Source organism: Dermacentor silvarum, chromosome 7, assembly GCF_013339745.2.
Source record: "Dermacentor silvarum isolate Dsil-2018 chromosome 7, BIME_Dsil_1.4, whole genome shotgun sequence".
NCBI lineage: Eukaryota > Metazoa > Arthropoda > Arachnida > Ixodida > Ixodidae > Dermacentor > Dermacentor silvarum.
This window is the reverse complement of record NC_051160.1, coordinates 139,510,279-139,530,619: the sequence shown is the minus strand read 5'-3', so window position 1 is coordinate 139,530,619 and position 20,341 is coordinate 139,510,279. Positions and strand designations below refer to the sequence as shown.

Sequence of the window (20,341 nt, the reverse complement as noted above, 5' to 3'; positions counted from 1 at the left end):
GTTAGCGAACGCGTTCCCGCCATTGCCACGTTGACGCTGCTCTGCCCGAAACGCCTCCTCCTCGGCTCGTCGTTGAAGCATGCGTTCGATATCTCGAGTTAGCTCGGCGTAGCATCCGCCCGCCATTGGCGCTTGCGTTCCACCTCGTGATTTCAACGTGGACGTTTCGTCGCAGCCGAAGCCAAAATGCCGCCCGAGAAACTCCCGCCGAAAGCGGGCGTTGCCCCGGCGAACGCGTTCCCGCCATTGCCACGTTGACGCTGCTCTGGCCGCAACGCCGCCTCCTCGGCTCGCCGTTGTCGCATGCGTTCGATATCTCGAGTTAGCTCGGCGTCGTGGTTAGCAGCGTCCGCCCGCCATTGGCGCTTGCGTTCCACTAGAAACACAACCATGCAGCCAATATTTGAGAAACGCTTCAATACATCGTCGGCATTAACCCACTGCTAAACATCGGGGCCGCACGTTTCAGCTTCTCTGGTTAACCATCTGTACGGAGTGCTTGGGCGATGTTTTTTAATCTATTTAACAATCTTCCGAACTGCGTTCTTTGTTCTTCCATAAAGCTATTCGCAGGTGACTGTGTTCTCTACCGTAAAATTCCTAATTCTTCCGATTCCCAAGAACTGCAGGACGACCTTAACCGCGTAACTGAGTGGTGTTCTAATTGGTGCATGCAAACAAATTAAAATAAATGCAAGGTCATGCGAATATATCGTAACACTGTCATGCACACGTACTTTATTAATGGTGCACCTGTGACGTCAGTTACTTCTTACAAGCATCTCAGCCTTCACATATCAAATAACCTTTCTTAGCATTCGCATATTGTCTATGTTGCTAATAACGCTAACCGTATGGTTGGTTACTCGCGCCGTAATTTTAGCTCTGCCCCTTCGTCCCTGAAGCTAACTCTTTACAAAACTTTAGTTCGCTGCAAATTGGAGTATGCTTCAGCCATTTGGGATCCGACTCAGTCTTCATTAGTTTCTACTCTAGAAAGTATTCAAAACCGCGGTGCACGCTTTGTCTTATCTAATTATTCTCGCTATGCAAGTATCTCATCAATGAAATGAACTCTTAACTTACCTGATCTTTCGTCACACCGCAAATGTTCCCGTCTTTCCCTTTTTCACAAAGTTTTTCATTTGAACCCCCTTCTAAAAGAAACCCTTCTTGCCCCTCCGTCTTATATTTCGTACTGAATAGTAAAAACCAGTCAAAAGACGAAGGACAGAGAATAGACGTAGCACACACGACGACTGGTTTTCCAGTCGTCGTGTGTGCCACATCTCTTCTCTGTCCTTCGTCTTTTGACTGGTTTTTACTATTCAGTATGTACCAACTGACCCAGACAGCTACTCTACTTATATTTCGTCCCGCACTGACCACAGCCTTAAAATCGGGGTGACATTGTGCCGCACAAACCGGTACAGTGACTCATTCATCCCTAGGACAAGCACGGACTGGAATCGCGTTACCGCATCAGTCGCACTCATCACTGACTCTACCAACTTCAAGACCACTGTTCGAATGCATATTGTTAATATTTTTGGTTTGTATTTTTGCTGCATCATTTTTTGTTTTTGACTCCACTCCTTTCTGTAACGCGTTCGGGCCTGGAAAGTACGTGAAATAAATAAATAAACAACTTCACCGGCTGCAATTGGTAAATTTCAATATACGTCGTAAATTAATTAACTATGAAGTTAATTAGTAATATTTATTAATTAGTCGAATATGTGTTTCAATTTCTCGTAATAATGTCCGCCTCATCAATGATAACAATTATGCTACCTGCCACAGGCGATTTCTAAAAATTCCATAAAACTTAAAAAGGAACACCCTGTATGTTAAAAATGGCACTTACTGAGGAGGGTGGGCGTGGAGGAAGGAGAAATTAAAAGAGAGCATTGCAGCACGACTGACATCAAGAAGTAACGGCCCAACACGTGATCGCCACATCAGAGCGCGCGGTAGGTTTAATGCTGCCGGGTGCAGGGCAGCAGCGCAGCTGAACGGGTGCGCACCGATTTGAAACTACTGCGAACCAAACATTATCGGCCAATACGTTGTCTCTCAGGGTCACGTGCTGACCCTATACTGCGAGGTAAACAGCGAAGGAAATGGCTTGTCGATGAGTTCGCTTTCCAAGACTTGCTGCCTCACGTAATGATCTCTCTTAGTTCATTTCTTCCTCCACGGGGGGCGGCCTCTCTCCGGCCCCAGGCAGCCTGTGTGACGTGTGCTTAAAGCGGGGAAACGCTTGGCAATCTCGGCGGGACTCGGGGAAAACAGTTGACAGTCCCTCTCGGTTTTCGCAGCCGCGCTGTCGTTGCTCGTGCTCCGCATTCTATAGTACAATTTCAAAATTTTCACGCCACTTTAGTCACTGTCTGGAAAACGATTAATCGAACTGCTTTCATCGATTAAACCGATTAAATTAAAGGTAGACATCGATGACGATTAATCGTTTTGCGGCGTACTTTTCGTCGATTAATCGATTAATCGTTCATCGATATTACCATCCCTATGACGTTCTTGTATCAGAAAAGCAGGGGGAGCACAAAAAGTTGAAAGCGGTTTTGCGACGCTTCCGCGAAAGTGGTATAAAGCTTCGTTCAGACAGGTGCCGTTTTCAGGAGCCATCAGTAACTTATCTTGGACATCGCATCGATGGCAAGGGTTTACATCCGAAAGAGAAAAACGTCGAGGATATAAGATTAGCCCCGGAGCCACAGAACGTCAGTGAACTGCGTTCATTCCTCGGCATTATTACATTTTAATAAGTTCCTGCCTAACTTATCAACGATGCTGGAACCGCTGTACAGACTGTTGGAAAAGCAAGCCAGATGGACGTGGGGCACGAAAGAACAAACTGCTTTTCACTGTGCTAAAGAGTCGCTTTGTCCAGCGCCTGTGCTAGCCCATTTCGATCCGGACCGTGCACTCCTGTTGGAATGTGACGCGTCGCCTTACGGCATTGGTGCCGTTCTTTTCCATCGCATTGATGGTGAGCAGCGACCTATCGGATTCAGGTCTAGAACGTTGACAGTTGCCGAAAGAAACTATTCTAAAATTGAATGAGAGGCACTCGCACTTGTATTGGTGTCACAAGGTTTCGAGATCACCTACTTGGACGAGAATTTAGCCTGGTTATGGATCACCAGCCGCTTCTCGGCTTGCTAAGACCAGACCGTCAAACATCTGTGATGGCCGCAGAAAGAATTCAAACATGAGCGCTTCTGCTTGGTGCTTACAAGTATCGTCTACATTACAAGCCCGGTACACAGCTAGCAACCACTGACGCACTGAGTCGTTTGCCTCAACCTTTGCAGGACCAAGTGGGCACCGAGGAAGATTCGACGGAGTGCGTGCTCATGCTGCACCAGTGGGACGAGCCGGCTATTCCTGTCAAGGAACTACAAGCGTTAACATCGACTGACGTCACGCTTTCTGCGGTGTTCAGGGCCGGTATTTTGTAGCGATGCCTTTAAAGTAATAATGCCTTTTCGCGCTTATCGCGCTGTGTCAGTGGTCAGAGCGACGGTCCGCTCGCGTTATCAACGGGATCAGCCGGCCGTGAGAGGTGGTTGATAAAACTAGTGTAAAATAAGTCATAAGGCATCGCTACAATATCGCGGCCCAGGTATGTCGTCGATGGTTGGCCAAGAAAATCAAGCAGCTATGAACCAGACCTTGCCGAATACTACAAAAAGCGGCACGAGCTCTCGGTTCGTCGGGGGTTGCTGTACAGGGGTCATCGGGTTGTAGTGCCAGCAGTGGTCCGTACGAGGGTCTTGAAGTTGTTGCATGCTACCCATCAGGGGGTTTCTACCATGAAGGCGGTTGCGAGGTCGAAGTTCTGGTGGCCTAGGTTAGATGAAGATATTCATCGCATCGTCTCGGGTTGTAGAAACTGCGTCCAAGCACTGCCAATGCCACCCGCACAAGAACCATGAGAGGTGGTCTAGGCTACACATCGACTTCGCTGGACCAATTCAAAGCAAAATGTTGTTGATAGTCATCGACTATCATATTCAATGGATAGAAGCCATTCCCTGGTCACAGGCAACATCCCGGAGTACAGTCGAAGCCCTGCGTGCTCTATTCAGCCGTTTCTGATTACCTCGCACTGTTGTCTCAGATAATGGTGCGCAATTCATCGGCTGGTAATTGTTCAGTTTATGCAGAAAAATGGCATCGTTCATATTCGTACCCCGCCCTATCACCCTCAGAGTAACGGACTGGCAGAACATGCTGTACGCACTGTAAAGGATGGCTTGAAGAAGGCGGGCGCAACATTACCGAGACTTCTATGCCATTACCGCAACGCACCGCAAGAGTCCGAGTTTTCACCTTCTGAATTGCTTCTGGGTTACAATCTGCGGACAAGACTTGATATGTGTTTTCCCTCCAGGAACCTGTCAGCACCCCCGACCAAATTGATGGACAGTGCGCAGTGGACGTTCGCACCAGGTGATGCTGTGTATGTGCGAAATTACGGAAGCGGAGACAAGTGGACCCCTGGCAAGGTCAAGTGAACGGCGGGTTCTAGAGTTGTGTCTGTAGAGACAGACAACGATGTCGTTCACCCACACACAGACCAGGTTCGCAAGCGAATGCCCGACGTAACATCCGCTTCAGTCCCAAGCAATGGCATGGAGAAGACCGGTACGCAGTCCAGTAACGGGAACCTACATCCTCAGGAAGCGCCAGCGGACGTCATAGATGTTCAACCCCAGCTGCGTCGTTCTACCTGTGAAAGAAAACCCGTGGAGCGTTACGGATTCTAAGGGAAGAGAAATGTGGCAGTCTGCAAGGCAGTAGTCGCGGTTGCGCAGTGGAACACTGCGCATGCTTGGTTACTTTGTTACTTCCTTCTCCCCCCACTCCGTTTTTCTATAAGTTAACGTGTTTGGAATAAACGCATGTCTTTTGCTGGTCGACGCCTGTCTGTCCACTGCGCTGAGGCCTAGCCGCTCGCGTTTGTAACACATATCACATTGGCACTGCTCTCGCGGAGTGCTGTGTTTTGGACACACTATAGCCCCGAAATCGTTCTTTTCCGCTGGTTGTGCACGCATAAGCTGGCCTTTAGACTTTTGATGAGTATATGTCATTTACGAGCGTAAGTCATTTGCGACAAAAATAAACGGGAACATCCAAGGAAAGCTCACACTCCGCAACGCAAGCGCAAGGCAAGCTCACAGTCCAGACCAAACAAGCAACACTGACACATACTCTCCTCACCAGACCGTCGGAAGCCCCCTAGTGAAATCGTCTATACGTACAATTTGACGACATTATTGTGGCCGAATCTTCTCAGGACAAGCTTTTTTTATGTATATCTCTCTCATCACACGGAACATGCTAAAGCCATTTGTTTTTTGCTGCGCACCGTTGGGAGCACTCAGGGAAACACATTGAACTTAGCTCCAATGTGATTCTTGCAGTAGAGGGAGGACGTGGTGCAGTGGTTAGCGCGGTCATCTTGGAGCTGCAGTAGCGCTAGCAATGGCATATTTCCAGTGTATGGAAAAAGAACATTTAAGAAAATCAAGAAGCGCACTTGTGAAGAGGAGCAATTCAAACAATGGACACAAGGAAAAAAGTACAACGATTATCATGAACAATTAGATTGTACACAACAGGCAAACATATTTAGGTGAAGAACATAATCACGCAAAGTTGAAGTTGAATTGCGCTCAGAAGGAGTTAAGATGTACTGAAGCAGATGTTGATATACCACATTGTTAAAGTTGTTGCCTTGAATGCCGGAATCCGCAAATATTCTCTACGCTTCCATAGTACGAGCTGAGAAGCCGCTTCTAAGTAATGTAATTTTAGCAGAGTGTCTTCAAGTGTTGGAGGCATTCTTGTACATGTTAGAGGCTTATGAATTGGTGGAAGTAGTAAATTATCCAGGACAAGAAGGTATGAAGAAATAAAAGACAGCCTCTTTCCTCTCTCCGTATACGTTTAGGTATCGATAATCGTGAACTGCTAGGAAGAGTCATGTCTACTGTGCTTGTAACTATGCATCAAATATATATATATATATATATATATATATATTAGATATTAAAATTAGTTCAAATTCATAAGTATTTTTCTGAACGTATATGCCCTATGTTATTAAAAATCACTGGAAATATTTGCTAACAGTCGAACAGGCAGAGACAGCCACTCCATTCCCTATAACTGCAGTTCACCGTAAAATAAAAACCGGCAGAACTCATCTAATAATGGATATCGGCGTTTTTGGGATTGCCATTGAAGCAATGCAGCGACATGCCGTATTGTCAAGGCCAAAACATGTATGCAGCTATAGGCTCCTCTCCCGCGCTTCTTGTGCACACCCTGTGCTATCGAGCAGCGCCACCGTAAAGTCCGCAGCCAGTATTGGTTAAAGGACTGATTTTTGTCATTGTAGAACGGCATATACCCTGTGGCACATAGCTAGTTACTCAAGTCAACGTCAAAGCGGTTCATTCAAGAGCGCCACACAAATATTGGCATATACCCAGTGGCCCAAGTTAGTATCAAAGACCGTCACTGAAGAGCAGCACAGACCGAGTGGCACATACTCGATGAGATCGAAGTCGGCGTCAAAGGTTCTCATTAAAAACCATACATACCCAGTGCCACTTGCCCAGTGCCACATCCACAATGGTCCGTGTCGGCGTCAAAGAGGTTTCTTTGAGAGCGGCACATAGGTACACAGTGTCACATAACCGGTGGCCTATGTTGGTACGACGGTTGGTGTCGAACTCTGTTCGCTCATCACAGCAGCCCAAAGCGCTACCCATTTGAACATAAACTACCCAGTGACCCAAGTTGGTAAGCCTCGTGCTTGATTTTACGTAAATTGTAAGGTTATTGCACAATTGCGACGACAAATCATTACACGCGCAATTTCTTTCCAGCCGTGTGCGGTGGTAACGTGGTCACACCTTCAATACGAAAACTGATCCGAGAGAACCTCAATACTTCAGTCAGGGTAAGTTTGAATTTTTATAAAATGTTAATGCGCTGACAGCTTTGTGATTCCGCCAATGGCTGGGGGTTTGTTGAAGGCAGCGTCGCTATAAAACAGGCCTACTTATTTGAATTCTTCAGAACGCAATAAGTGGCGGCGTATAAGGAAGAAATGATTATTGTTTCGTTCAACTTGCATACACTTTTGAAAAGGCGTGCGTGCTCTTCATGCACAATTTTTAAATAGTTTTCACTCAATCGTAATTATACTTGATTAAAATCTTGTTGCACATTGTAATAGTCCCAGGCTACGCGAAATGTTATTCATGTGCCAACCCCTGGCTAGCGCGATTTCCTAGTGCGGTCAGTTTGGCAGTTGTTCAGTGGCCAGTGTGACCGCCCCTATAATTTTACTTGCCAACTCTGTCTTCGTTGTGAACCTAATGGCTGCTTGAAGTCGGCGATTGTTTTACTTGTATATCGGTTTTACATCGATTTTACAGTTTGGTTTCTACTTATTGTTATATTATGAGAAACTTTCGTTGGGTAAAAAATTCCTATTGCAGACTAATATGTGAACAGTGACGTTCTAAGTCCAAAAAGTATTGAAAGACGCAGCCCGTAGACGGCACGCCTGGAACATTTGTAGCACTTCTGTTTCTTCACTATGCACCATATTTAAAGAACATCGACGCTGCTGTCTTTTGTCCTTATTAAGGCGTCAGTTACTCATCGAGCTTTCTTTCCTCCCATCACGACCACCCTCAACTTCGTGCTTAGCGCAATGACTTATGTGCCACATGTTTCTATACTTAAAAGAATAATGCAATAAAAGAACACGGCAGTAGCTGTCGCAACGACAGTCAATAGTGACAATGAAACTGAAAGTTACCAAACCTGGTATTGATTATGCGTGTGGAGTTGAATACAGTGATATTTTTTTCAGCACGTGGCTGTCTCATTTTTTCAGCAGCTACAGTGTATACGTAAGAACGCGGTGCAGTTCTTGTGCGAAGGTGAGAAGTAATCTAACTAGCATACATCGTTTATTCTGCCTGCTATGTCACCTGTGAGGAGCTGGCAAAAACATGCCTATTAGTGCGCTGTTTATGAACGCAAAAATAAATCGTCTGGTGGCTCACCAACGCATCGACAATGCAAAAGTGCTTGTTCTCAGCGAAGGTTGGTGTTAGCAAGCGAAGCCTGGTGTTCGACAAAGCAAAAGTCGTTGTTCGCAAGCGAAGGCAAATTCTTGGTTTACCCTCTACTTTACACATAGCCACCTTTCCGCTTCATAAAAAAGTCAAAACCACGTGACATGAGTTGTGGATGGAGTTTATTTATTCAATAGATAGCCCACCAGAACTGAAGGCCATCATGGAGTTCCCTAAGCTACATTTCATATCTTCTCCCGTCGATGAGCAACACGAGAACAAGGTGAGAGCTGCAGCTTGTGCTCGTGTTGCTCATCGTCTTGAATTTCCATCTCCCGCAGTCCCCGTGTTTTCCCTGATCTCCTTCCATGTATCATGAGGAACGCACTACAGGGACGTTGTTAAAGCTGGAGATATATCGCCAACGGCCTATGAACAGTGTTATCTAATCTGAGTGCCTGTTGCACTGCTGCATTGTACGGAAATCACCGTGGTAGAGAACTTGAGCCTGTGGATTGCACTCAAAGGAATCATAGATAAAATATTCTGAGCTCGTATTTTTTTGTTAGTCAGTTTGGAAGAAAACTTGAAAATAGAAATGTAGATGTCACAAAGTCTGACTAAAGCCGGTTAGAGGCTGCCGGAGTAAGAGATCTGAAGCTCTTCTCTATTTCATGTGGTCCAACAAGGAAGAGAAATCAAAGGATCCAGCAAAGCGATCCCTGAATTCAATAATTTTATTTATTTATTTATTTATTTATTTATTTATTTATTTATTTATTTATTTATTTATTCATTCATTCATTCATTCATTCATTCACAGTACCTTACAGGCTTCTCATCGGAGCATAGTGTAAGGAGGGCTTTACATGGTTAATTATAACATAACGTATATGGTGAGAATTACAGAGAAAATTATATAGATATGTACGGTAAATAGCAAAGTGACCATGGAATTACAAGGCATCATAACACGCGAAAATTAGGCACATGAGCTAAAGTGTGTGCAAAAAGTGCTTATTATAATCACAATGCTCATTCTCAATTGAGAATACAGTTAGATAGATTAAAACAAGTCCGAAACAAGTAAATATGGTATTCGACAAGTATTTAACAGTTAGAACGCAGGCATGAAATGTTCATGCAGACGGCTATGGAATGCTCGGAGGTCTGTAATGGAGGCGATATCGTCAGGAAGATCGTTCCAAAGTGAAATGGCACGCGGCAACGCTGATGAATTAAACGCTTGTGTTTTATGAAAGATACGCTTGATGCTAGCGTGATTATGGAGCCGTCGAGACATGCGCATTGGAGTTTCCCAGGGTAAGAAAGGCAGGTGGCCTGGCGTGGTTAATGTATCAATGAAGCAAGCACAAAAGGCAAGCGGAATGACGAATTTGAAGAGGGTGCAGTGAATTCTCAAGTTTAATTTTCGTTATACTAGACTTGCGGTTATAATTTTCAGAAATGAACCGGGCAGCCCGGTTTTGTATGCGTTCTAAGGTAGAGATTAAGTAATCTTGGTGGGGGGACCACATCGATGACGTGAATTCCAACTGCGGGCGAATGAACGTTAGGTACGCCAACTTGCGAATGTTGGCGATTTACGCAGGTTGCGTCGAGTGTAGACGTGTTCTGGACACTTTAGCACAGAAAGCAGTAATGGGGGGGGGGGGGGGACCATGGAAGGATTTGAGTCAGGTGCATTTCTAGATACTTGCATGACTGAACACGATTTATGGCAGGGTTGTTAATATAGTAGGAGAAAGCTGAGTTAGATTTTTTGTGACTCAAAGAAGCCAGTTTGCATTTGCCCGAGTTTAGAACCATTTGCCATTTACTACACCACATACTTATTAGGTTAACGTCATTTTGCAGAATAACGTGATCATCTGGAGAACTTATTTTTCTCTAAACAATACAATCATGAGCGAATAGTCTTATACATGAAGAAATGCTATTGGGCAGATCATTTATGTATATTTTTGCAGAAAACTTTTCGCTGGTTGAAAAAGTCCGCTGACGTCATTTATTAAAAAAAACATTGCTTGTGAGGGTTCCGGGCTTCTTTCACGCTGTTGATTTTTGATCATTTGTATGGTATACCGTTTCAGATGATTTTATAGTTGCAACTTTCATGTGTTGTCAGTGCTGTTATGTTTAAATAATTTTCCGTATCATCCGCACGAGGTCCCAATTCAGCTTCTCATTACGGTACCTCCTTCTGTGTTTACATCTTTTGTAACACCAACTTCACTACTGCAAAACACAAACTGATTCCAATTCGGACTGGTACAGAAAATTGCACGTTGCCCTATACCATGCCTTTTGACTGACAACAGTACTGGCGACAGCGTGGAAACCACTTCGAATTTCAACGCCCATCAGCGTTCATGGACGCCTACGTGACAAGCGCCGTGCTCTAATCAAGGTGGCATGCATAATTAGAAGCAAATTTTGGGTACATATTTTTCGTTATTGTGCCTGACGTTTATGGACAGTGAGCTCGTTTTTTCTACCATTAACCTAACATAACGTGCTTGGCATCAACGTTTTTTATTGCTGGCAACAGAAAAGTGTCAGGCCTGAATTACAGTAGTTCACAAACGTTGCTCGTGATGTCTATGCAAGTAGTACTTGTTCAGAAATTTGTGTAGCAATTCGGTAAATTTTGAAACAAGCTAGCTTTCATGAATCAAATAATAAATTTGGTGTCTCTGTCAAAAGCACAGCTCACGAAATGGCTGCACAGCTTTTTGCCAATACTGCAGCATATTCAACAGTAACCTCAAGAAATATGGATCAATATCTCTGGAAACGCGGATTTCAGTTTAATTTTTATTGCACAAATACTTTGGTGACCACAAAGAAAGGCCAATATGTAATAAAACACTGTTGAATATAAGATAATTGGCAAAGTTTCCAAATCTCGAATTGCCTACAATATAACAATATGAAATAGACGACTAAAATGGTGCAAGTCAGGTTTCATATTCATTACTAGCGATCATCAGGTGGCATGTATATGAAAGAAAAAAAAAGCGTGAGCCCTTCCACTGGGGTGATGGAAGACCAGTGAAGCTGTGCTACGGTGGAAATTGTGTATTTTCAATTATGACTATTAAGGTGCGATAGTGTAATTGGTTATTTGAACTATTAAAGAATTAGAAATATATATGATCCGGTAGTTTTCATTTATCTAGTGACCACAGTGACCATGGCCTTATGGTCACTATGGTACACCGCCATAGGGTCTACGGCAACGGTAGGCACGTTCTTCTTAAACACGACGTGTACACACAACCGGTGTGTTGTAGTTGGTACCGTTAGTTCGTTCACATACGTGAACCCGAAACGCTCCAGCATAAACGAAGTGAACCTCTTTCCACCCGGGCGTGCAATGTCAACGTTGAAGTCGCCCGTCATTAGGATAGATGCTTCGTCGTCGAACATAACGCATCCAAAAAAGTCTATCATGAATGCTTCAATGTCTCTCTTGGTCGTCGCGGGTGGAACGTACACGACGGTGACCACCGGACCTTCGCGCAACTTGACAGCACGCGCGTCGGCGCAAGTGGAGACGACGGATGCGCATCGTTCGCCACCGGCAACTCGTATCGCTGGGCTACACCAAGGAAATCGTTCCGCGCGTAGGTTTATTTATTTGTTTTCAATACTGCTGCTTTCAGCTGAGAGAATAGCAGGAGGGCAATGTAATATATGAAACGTTTACAAAACAATAAAATATGTAAACAAATGTAGGAAAAGAGAGGTTACAGTAATGCATCGCAACAACAAATACTGGTTACATGGATACAGAAAGCGAACATCACTCTAGTGTAACTAAAATTTGACAATGTTGATACCATAGAGTAACAATTTCACAAAGTATTAAAAAAGTATGCTATTGTCACAGCTGTCCCCGATTCGATCGAAGTCGATCGACGGGGTTGCCAAGCCGGTTGGTCGTTCCGTACTCGAGCGAACACAGTGACAAGAGTCAGAGTCGGGAGTAAACAAAAAAACAAGATATTTATCGGCTGATAAATATACACAAATTATTAAAATAAAATAATAAAAAAACACAAGACAGACTAACACACCCGTTAGCTGTTCCTCGTTCACTAGGTCACTCCTTATGATCACCGTGTTGCACCCTGTGTCTCACAACACTGATATGTCTTTCCCTCCCAGGTTCCCCGAAACCACCGGAAGGGCCCTGGCGAGAAATTTTTGCTGCGTCGCCATTATCGCGTTGACGACGGGAACCTTATCCCTATTTCTCAGCTGGAGATATCCGTCGCGTATATGATCCTGGTGAGCCACTTCGGCGCGGGCGTAAACGCACGATGCCCGGAGTCTGTAAGAGCCCTCTCGGCAGTTGTATGAACGGTGACCCTTTCCCCCACACGTGTAACAGATGATGGCCGTGTTGGCCGCGGGCTTGTAGCGGCATAGTTGGGGTGGATGGCTTCCGCGATTGCAGAGGTAACACCGCGGTATCGGCGGGTGACCGTTACCCCTCTTTACAGTTTCCTGTCTCTCGGCAACGTCGGGACCATCTTTCTTTGTTTTCCCAAGGTTTGCTCCACCCTGAGCTTTTAAGAATTGGTCTGCCAGCTCTAGCATATCCTCTAAAGATTCTGATTTCCTCTCCTTTAAATAAAGCGACAAATTCGGACCGCAACCATGCAAAAATCGCTCTTTGATCAGCAGTGCGCGAAGGGAAGTGAACTCCGTGTTGGTTTTGGACAGTTCGACCCATATATCGACATAATGACTTAGCCGAGCCGCATATTGGGTTGCCGTTTCACTCCCCACTGGTTTCTCGTTATTGAACTTGTCGCGAAACCCGTCTGCTGTGAAGCGAAAACGCTTCAGGAGAGCGGTCTTCACTTTTGTGCAATCTGCTGCATCGCTGGGCGGTAATATTCCGTAAACGCTAAGCGCTTCTCCGCCTAAACAAGTCGAAAGCGCGGTCGACCACTGGCTTTCGGGCCACTTCTGACCTTTGGCGATACTCTCAAACCGCCGGATAAATGCGTCCAAATCGTCCCTTCTTTCGTCGAAGGAAACGAGAAGCCTGCTAGTATTTATCCGTAAACTGTTCTCCTCCTGTACTTCCAGGTGCTCGTTGCTAGCCCTGCTCTCGTTGCCACTTTGATTAAGCTGAATCCTTAATTGTAACAACTGTATTTCGCGCTCGTCGGCTTCCTTCACCGCCACTCACTCTTTCTCTTTTTCCTTTCGCTCTTTCTCCTTTTCCTCTCGGGCCAACGCCCACTCTTCCCAAGCCTGCCCCTGCTCAACCCATGTCCTGAGCTCGGTGCCCTCTAGGCGCAACTGTTTGCCTTGTTGTATCCACTTTTCGAACTCCATTCCCTCCAAAAATGCAGCTACACCACCAAAAACCGAGCGCTCACAATTCGCATGCACGTGCGTTCGACACTGCACAAGAATGTGTCAGTAGCACTAATCGATAAATCTCCACGATTATCGTTCTCCGTTCACCGTGCTGCTTTTTGTACGAAACGTCCTGTTCGCGGACGCCAGTTTATGTCACAGCTGTCACGGATTCGTCGTCGGCGCGAAGTCGATCGACGGGGTAGACAAGCCGGTTGGTTGTTCCGTAATCGAGCGAACACAGTGAAAAAAGTCAGAGTCGGGAGTAAACAAAAAACAAGATATTTATCGGCTGATAAATATACACAAATTAATAAAATAAAATAATAAAAAAACACAAGACAGACTAACACACCTGAACGTAATATAACACAATGATGAAGACAAATAAATACGAGCAATTAACAGTAGATAAAAAATGAAACAGTGCGAGGATCAAATACAAAAGAACACACTAAACAGTATTTCACTAAAGCAAACTTCAAAAGAAGTCAAAGTTGAAAGGAAAACAAATGGTGTCATACGCATGGCCGGGCAGTAGCAGCAAGTTCATAAACCGTGAAGTCGGCTCGCAGAGCTTTCCAGAAGAATGCTGGTGAGCTGATCTTGTCGAGGTAGATGCAATTGCTGGGCTGGGTTTCCCGGGAGTCTAGATCCGACGACTTCCCTCAAGCAGGTTGAGCTAACTTGAGGCGAACTACCGAGAATTTCGCTGCAGACACTGGTTTGACGTCTCGTACGTCAACTAGTTACTTGGAGTTCCGGCGCGGCTAGGCGGCCCAGGCGATACTGGACGGCGCTAGCTCCTTGGCTGCTTTTTCGCAGATTACAGGCTCAGCTTCTAGACTAATTAGCCTGGCCCAAAACCTGCACTTAAATAGCTTCTCATTTCCCTAGTTCCCTATGTAGGGGAACTGCCGGTATGCAGAATTCACCTAATCAATTCACGACTCCTCCCAAAAGTCTTGGCCGCGCCCCTTTCACCATGGACGAAGGACGGTAGATTCCCCTCTCTCCAAGGTAGAGCCCCGGCACTGCCTGCACCACGCGGACGTACACGCACGCCTCTGGGTCCGTTATCGGCGTGTCGTGTCTCGAATCGAGATGCCACCCCGTGAGGCCACGACGCTTTTGACGCCCGTAATTCGGCGTGTCGATGTCTCGAAACGATATGCCATCCCGCGAGGCCACGACGTTTTTAACGCCCGTAATTCGGAGTGTCGCGTTCTCGAAATTATAAGCCGCACAGTGAGGACACCACGTTTTTGGCGGCCGTTAATTGGCGTCAAAACCACTAGAAAACTCTCGAAAATATGCCGCTCCGTGACAGCCATCTAGTAGGAAAATTCTAGTTTTTGTTGCCTTCAATTTTATGTGCGAATTCCTAGAACAATTTGGTGTTCGTGATAAATGGGTGCGGTTGGTTCCATTCTCTAATGGCATTCGCGGCGTGCCCAACTGCATGCTGTCACCTGGCCTATTCATTTTGCTAAATTCCTGGCGTCCAAAAAGTAAGAGCTGCTCCAGTTGTTCCTTTCTGAAAGCATTTTGAACACTTTTCTTTTGGTTAAGGATTCAATACTAGCAAAAATATGTGTGCACTTTTGGATTCCGCGGAATTTAATTGGGCATGAAGACATTTGACAACTGTGTGCCACCTAACTTAAAATGACATAATTGACAGTAGTGCTTAAGCAACAGGTCTTTAGCAACACATTCTTAAAATGATGGGGGCTCGTCAAAACATATGGTGAAACGGAGGGGGACTCTGGGCACGATTTTTGTCAGCTTTGAAGACGCGACATGCCTCGGGGGGAAGGGGTGTGCCCCCTTCTGAATCTGCCACTGGTTTGTAGTGCTGTGGGACACGCTTTCTCTTCGTACAACTGTTTGCTTGTCAATGTAGTTAAAATAAATTAAAACACCCTTATACCCTCGCTCAATTTTCTTAGTACACCGTTATGGTGGGTGTAAGGGTGCTGTGACATATAGAGCTACCCTATGCTTCAAAAAACGGCATCACGATGGGATTTTTCTTGAACGGAAACACCCTTCGAGGGTGTTATGATTCACAAGTCTCACCATCAAGGGTGTAAATTATTTTACTGTGGAGAAAGAAAGAATGTTTAACTGTTTCATTACTGTAGGAATATTCAATTAGTTTGTTTGCATGGTTTTGACGTGTAGGTCGAGAGTCGGAAAACCATGTGCATTTCGACGCGTCTATCTTGAGGTTATTGTGAAGGATCTGGAATAAAAATTTGAGGCGGGCTTCTTTCGCTCTATCTGCTAGCGCTTTTAGATTAGATGCGGTAAGAGGGTTAGAGGGTGAATCTGAGCGCCTGTACCTGTTATGTCTAAATCTTGTGGCTTTTCTTTGCACTGCTTCCAGTTTTCTTAAGTTAGTCATTGAATGCGGAAACCAAATCACGTTGGGCATATACTCAAATCGGCCTTATGAATGTCTTATAGGCGAGCAGTTTAATTGGAGTAGGCGCTAGTTTTAGGCACTTTTTAAGAAAAAAATAACTTACGTAGTGCTGCTTCGGCAATGCTATCGATGTGCGGGGTCCATTTAAGGTCTGCAGTAAGCGTCACACCTAAATATTTATGTTCGTTTACTATAGTCAGCACGGTGCCATTGACTGCATAAGCGAAGTTAGAAGTGTAGCGAAGAACACGAACGCCATATAGCCGGTCACGCTCTCCAGCCATTTCTAGTGGGTTGATCCCCCATGCGCTTTCCTCCAGAAACGCCGCTCGTGCTGAGAGCTCGGACCTTCAAACAACGGACGGCCCAAGCGGCTGGTGTCTAATAAACGCCTTTACAGAAGAATCGTGTTTTGGAGTGATGGTAATTACGGCGGATTTTTTTACGCTAATCTGCCACAACTCGCACCACTCAGATATTGTGTTGAGGGATGCACTCAGGGCAAGGTGGTTTGAATGGCTGTGATTTCCCGGTAAGTTTACAAAAGACAGCTTCAGCTTCTAAATTGTGTGGCAGAATGATGAACGAAAAACAATTTTTTATCAGCAGAGCAACGCCACCCCCTAGAGTCAGACGATCTTTGCGCATTACGGAATAACTTCGTGGCGCGGCTTCATGATCAGAGACGTCGGGTGTGAGCCATGTTTCAGTAATAGCCGCAACATCCGGTTCATATTCAAACAATAGATTTTCGAGGTTTTATTTTGTTTAGAATACTTCTGGCTTTTATTTTTATTACAGGTATTTCTATTACTGTGGGTTTCGCCGAGTGGAAGGCCGACATTTCGTATCGTCCTTTTTTTTTTTGACAGAGGAGCACTTTGTCATTTTTTTTTTCATAATTCCAAATGAATGTTTGGCCATTATTGTAGAGTTTGTCAAAAGCTAATGACACCTTCTCGTGTTTTTGTCGGTTTTCTTTTGCACTCCCTCAAATTTTTTTCTAACTTCCCGTATATAGCGCGAGAATTCTTCACCAATAGACAAGTCAGAGTTCTTCAATTTGTACCCGTGTTTTAGTATTGTATGTTTTTGTCGGTAGTACAGTAGTTTAAAAATAACTGGAATGTTTTTGTTTGACTGTGCATTACCCAATCGGTGTATGTGCTCGATTGCAACTGGCTCAAGCTTTTCTTCAATAATGCCTTTGTTCACGGCTTGTTCCAGGCTTCCACTCGTTTTTACTTTCTGTTCTGCCAAGCCATACACAATAAGGTTAGACCGGCAGCTTTGATTTTCAAGGTTATTTATTCTTTCTCCATATTTTCCATTACCTGCTGCATGCTTAGTATTTCACGTTGATAAGTCTCAACTTTCTTTTCCAGTTCCGATATCGCGTCAAGTTTATTATCAATGTCATTTAGACGCTTCTCTTTCATGTCTTATGTCACTAGCAACTTCCTTTATCTGTCTTGCGATTCGGGTTAGCTCAGGTATAAGATTTCTTTCAATATCAGCCCCAAGGAGCAATAATTTCTTTACTACGTCTGCACAGTTTGACACAACCCCACAAAACTGCTGCGGGCACGGCAGCATGATCAAGAAAGGGTTGTCTGATCGAATACAAATTCCATATTCTTTCCTCACGAGCACAATGAAGACGAAAGCATTAAGCGTCCGCATAGCTTGAGTGCGCCCAGTTGCCGCCCATTCGCGCTTCTGGGCACACAGTCGCTCGTTGCGTTGTTCCTCCGAACGAACGGCACGCTGCCGGGCCATCGTGAGTCGTCAGGGTAACTCATGAGAGCGCTAGCGCGATGTCCGAAGAGGCCGGCCGGGCTGCGCGCATGCGCCGCAGTGGGAGAGCGGGCACACATACGCACAGTCATGCGTGGCAGCCGCCTATCTCTCCCCCGCCATCGGGCCGGCGCGCCGCGCCCTCCTCGCCTTCCTTCCATTTATCAGCGCCCTGTCAATAGACGCATCCGCAGCAGCCGGAGGGGCGAGTGAAAGCACGCGCGTCAGCAGCCAAGGCGCGCCATCTGCCTAGCCTCGCTAGCCTCCCAACAGGGCTCAACTGTAGTCGGGCGCAGCTTCCAGCAGCAGGCTTCCCGAGCTCGCCTTGCAGCCAGGCCCTACTCAGGGGGGAACGCGGCATTAGAGAAGGTCGACTGGCGCAAGAGAAGAGATAGCGGGGGCTCAGCCGGCCGGGAGGGAGGAGGGGCCGTGCGCTCATAAAGACACGCGAGCCAATGCTGATGATAATTTTTAACACGAAAGTGTTTTATTCCGGGGTCCACCAAGACTTCAGTGACGTATTTCCGTCACGGAAATACGTCAGCTTACAATGTACACGAACATAATACAAAGAAAGAAACCAGAAAAAAAAGTTCCACAAACATGCAAAATTTGGAAATCGAACCCACGACCTCTCGGTCCGCGACGATAGATCGCCGAGCGTTTAACCCATTGCGCCACAAACGCAATTGCAGAGAGCTACACAGACGCGCCTTATATATCTAACACTCCTCCGTGTACCCGCGCTCTTGCTCGGGGCGGTGCCGCCGCCTACGAGCAGAAAAGAGAAGTACTGCATTATGACACTAACGCGCACCGACAGTGAACGCTTCGGTGGTCTCAGCAGTGCGACTATAGTGCCTAGAATATACTTACTAGTGTGCCGACCGCCGGGCGTTTCTAATGGGAGACGCTGGCACCGCCGGTGATGCCTTGAGCCAATGTGATGAACTTGAGCCAATGTGATACGCGTGAAAAATGCGCCTTGCTGTCAGTGCTACCAATTATTTACCATGGGGCTTTACGCAATCTGCATACAGATATCACTGCGCAAATAGAGAGGTTCATGTTTTCTAGATAAATGAGTTGTGAGTCATGGCTTACATTGATTGGATCATTTCAACGGTGGAAATAAAAGCATTTATTGCGGAGGCAAACTCCCACATGTCATTGAAGCGTATGCCACTCATAAAGTTTCGCGTACTTTCGCGAAAGGGGCTTTTTTTGCAAATTGTTTAGCTGCGGCGTGCCTATCAGTTACATTGAATGCGTAGTTGCAGAGGAGCGGCCTCAGGAAACGAACCGATATAAGGGTCATGAGCTTAAGCCTGTGCTCGTTGCTGTCATTGCTCTTACACTTTAGCAACATTGAAGCACAAAGAGCTGGGACGGCGTACTCCACTAAAGTAGTCAGTAGCTTCTGCAAGGTCTCATCCTCCTGCAGGGCACGGTCAGCAAAAGCTCTTCAAATGTGAAGGACAAAGAGAAGTTGATCCGACGGGTAGAGCAGCCCACCTCGGTCTTGGATCCGGGTGAATTGAAGGAGCAGCTGGTTGCTCACCGGCTTTGTACACAAAGTAATGCAGTTCTCACAATCCATATGCTCCGCTACAACCCCTCCAATGTAGCGCCCCACATAGGCGGTAGCCGAACTCTCAAGCGATGGCAGCTGTTGTGGCAAAATTACGCTATTAAGTCTCTGCAATACCAATCTTGCTCTCGAGAGCTGCACAGTCGACGTCAGGGGAGGTGTTGGAGCTGCTGAAGAAGCTGGTCTTGCAGTGGAAAGTGTATCATCCAGTTTATGTACCGACATTGCAACACATTCTTTGTGGGCAATAGGGAGGTTGTACTGGACGCAACAATGCCGGTCTTCAGTAGCTTTTCGAGACCTGACAGTGTAGCCCGAACGTCCTACATGTCGTTGCACCCGGATGACATTCGCAAACTTCCAAAGAGGGATTCAATTGGATCGCTATTGAATTTTCGAGTGATCACAAAAGATAACTTCTCTTCTGTCAACAGGTATCTGACGCATGCCACTGTCGAATAGGTGGTTAAGATAATCGCTTCATACGTTTCGGCTGTGGGAAATTCTCGGGCATGTCCAGATATTTTCTTTAATGCCTCTAAGTACATAGGAAAAGTGACCTCAAGCCATTCAAGGCGCGGATCAGCACTGTCGTCGAATTGACGGGCATCCGAAAAATTCAGGTGTATGTGCGGCGTCGTGTTGCAGATATTATGAAGCACGAACCACCGATAAACGCTCCTCATGAACGTAATTGTTGGGCCTGCGGCTCAAAATGACAGGGCACTAGTGTTTCCAGCCTGATCCTTCAGGTGCTCCAAGGCAGCGGCGGTTACACTTGGAGACATGAGCTAGACGGCTCTTGCCACGTTCATCTTTTCTATGTTACTCGGATAAACGTGCTTTCTGCTCAAATACCGAAAAGTTTTTACAGACAAGCCTTTCTGCACTTCGTAGAGATCTTTTATGTGTGAAGCAGAAATCTCACCTTTCGGGCCATGGTCACGCGATAGAAACTGTGACCTCACGTTCTTCAGCACGTGGCAC

General features: G+C 45.8%; 1 protein-coding gene across 17 annotated transcripts in view; it reads left to right on the top strand.

Moving 5' to 3' along the window:
* LOC119458481 (medium-chain acyl-CoA ligase ACSF2, mitochondrial) overlaps window positions 1-20,341 on the top strand; it is a 574,759-nt gene that overhangs the window by 270,541 nt on the left and 283,877 nt on the right. For 16 of the 17 annotated variants that reach the window (XR_007468047.1, XR_007468045.1, XM_049671251.1 and 13 more), the window contains one exon: window positions 6,927-7,000. The exons of the other annotated variant lie outside the window; for it this stretch is intronic. Coding sequence is in view for 14 of the 16 variants with exons in the window: in XM_049671251.1 (XP_049527208.1) it covers window positions 6,927-7,000 (74 nt within the window). In the remaining 2 variants the exon portion in view is untranslated. The remainder of the gene's footprint in view (window positions 1-6,926; window positions 7,001-20,341) is intronic. 17 annotated transcript variants of the gene reach the window in all.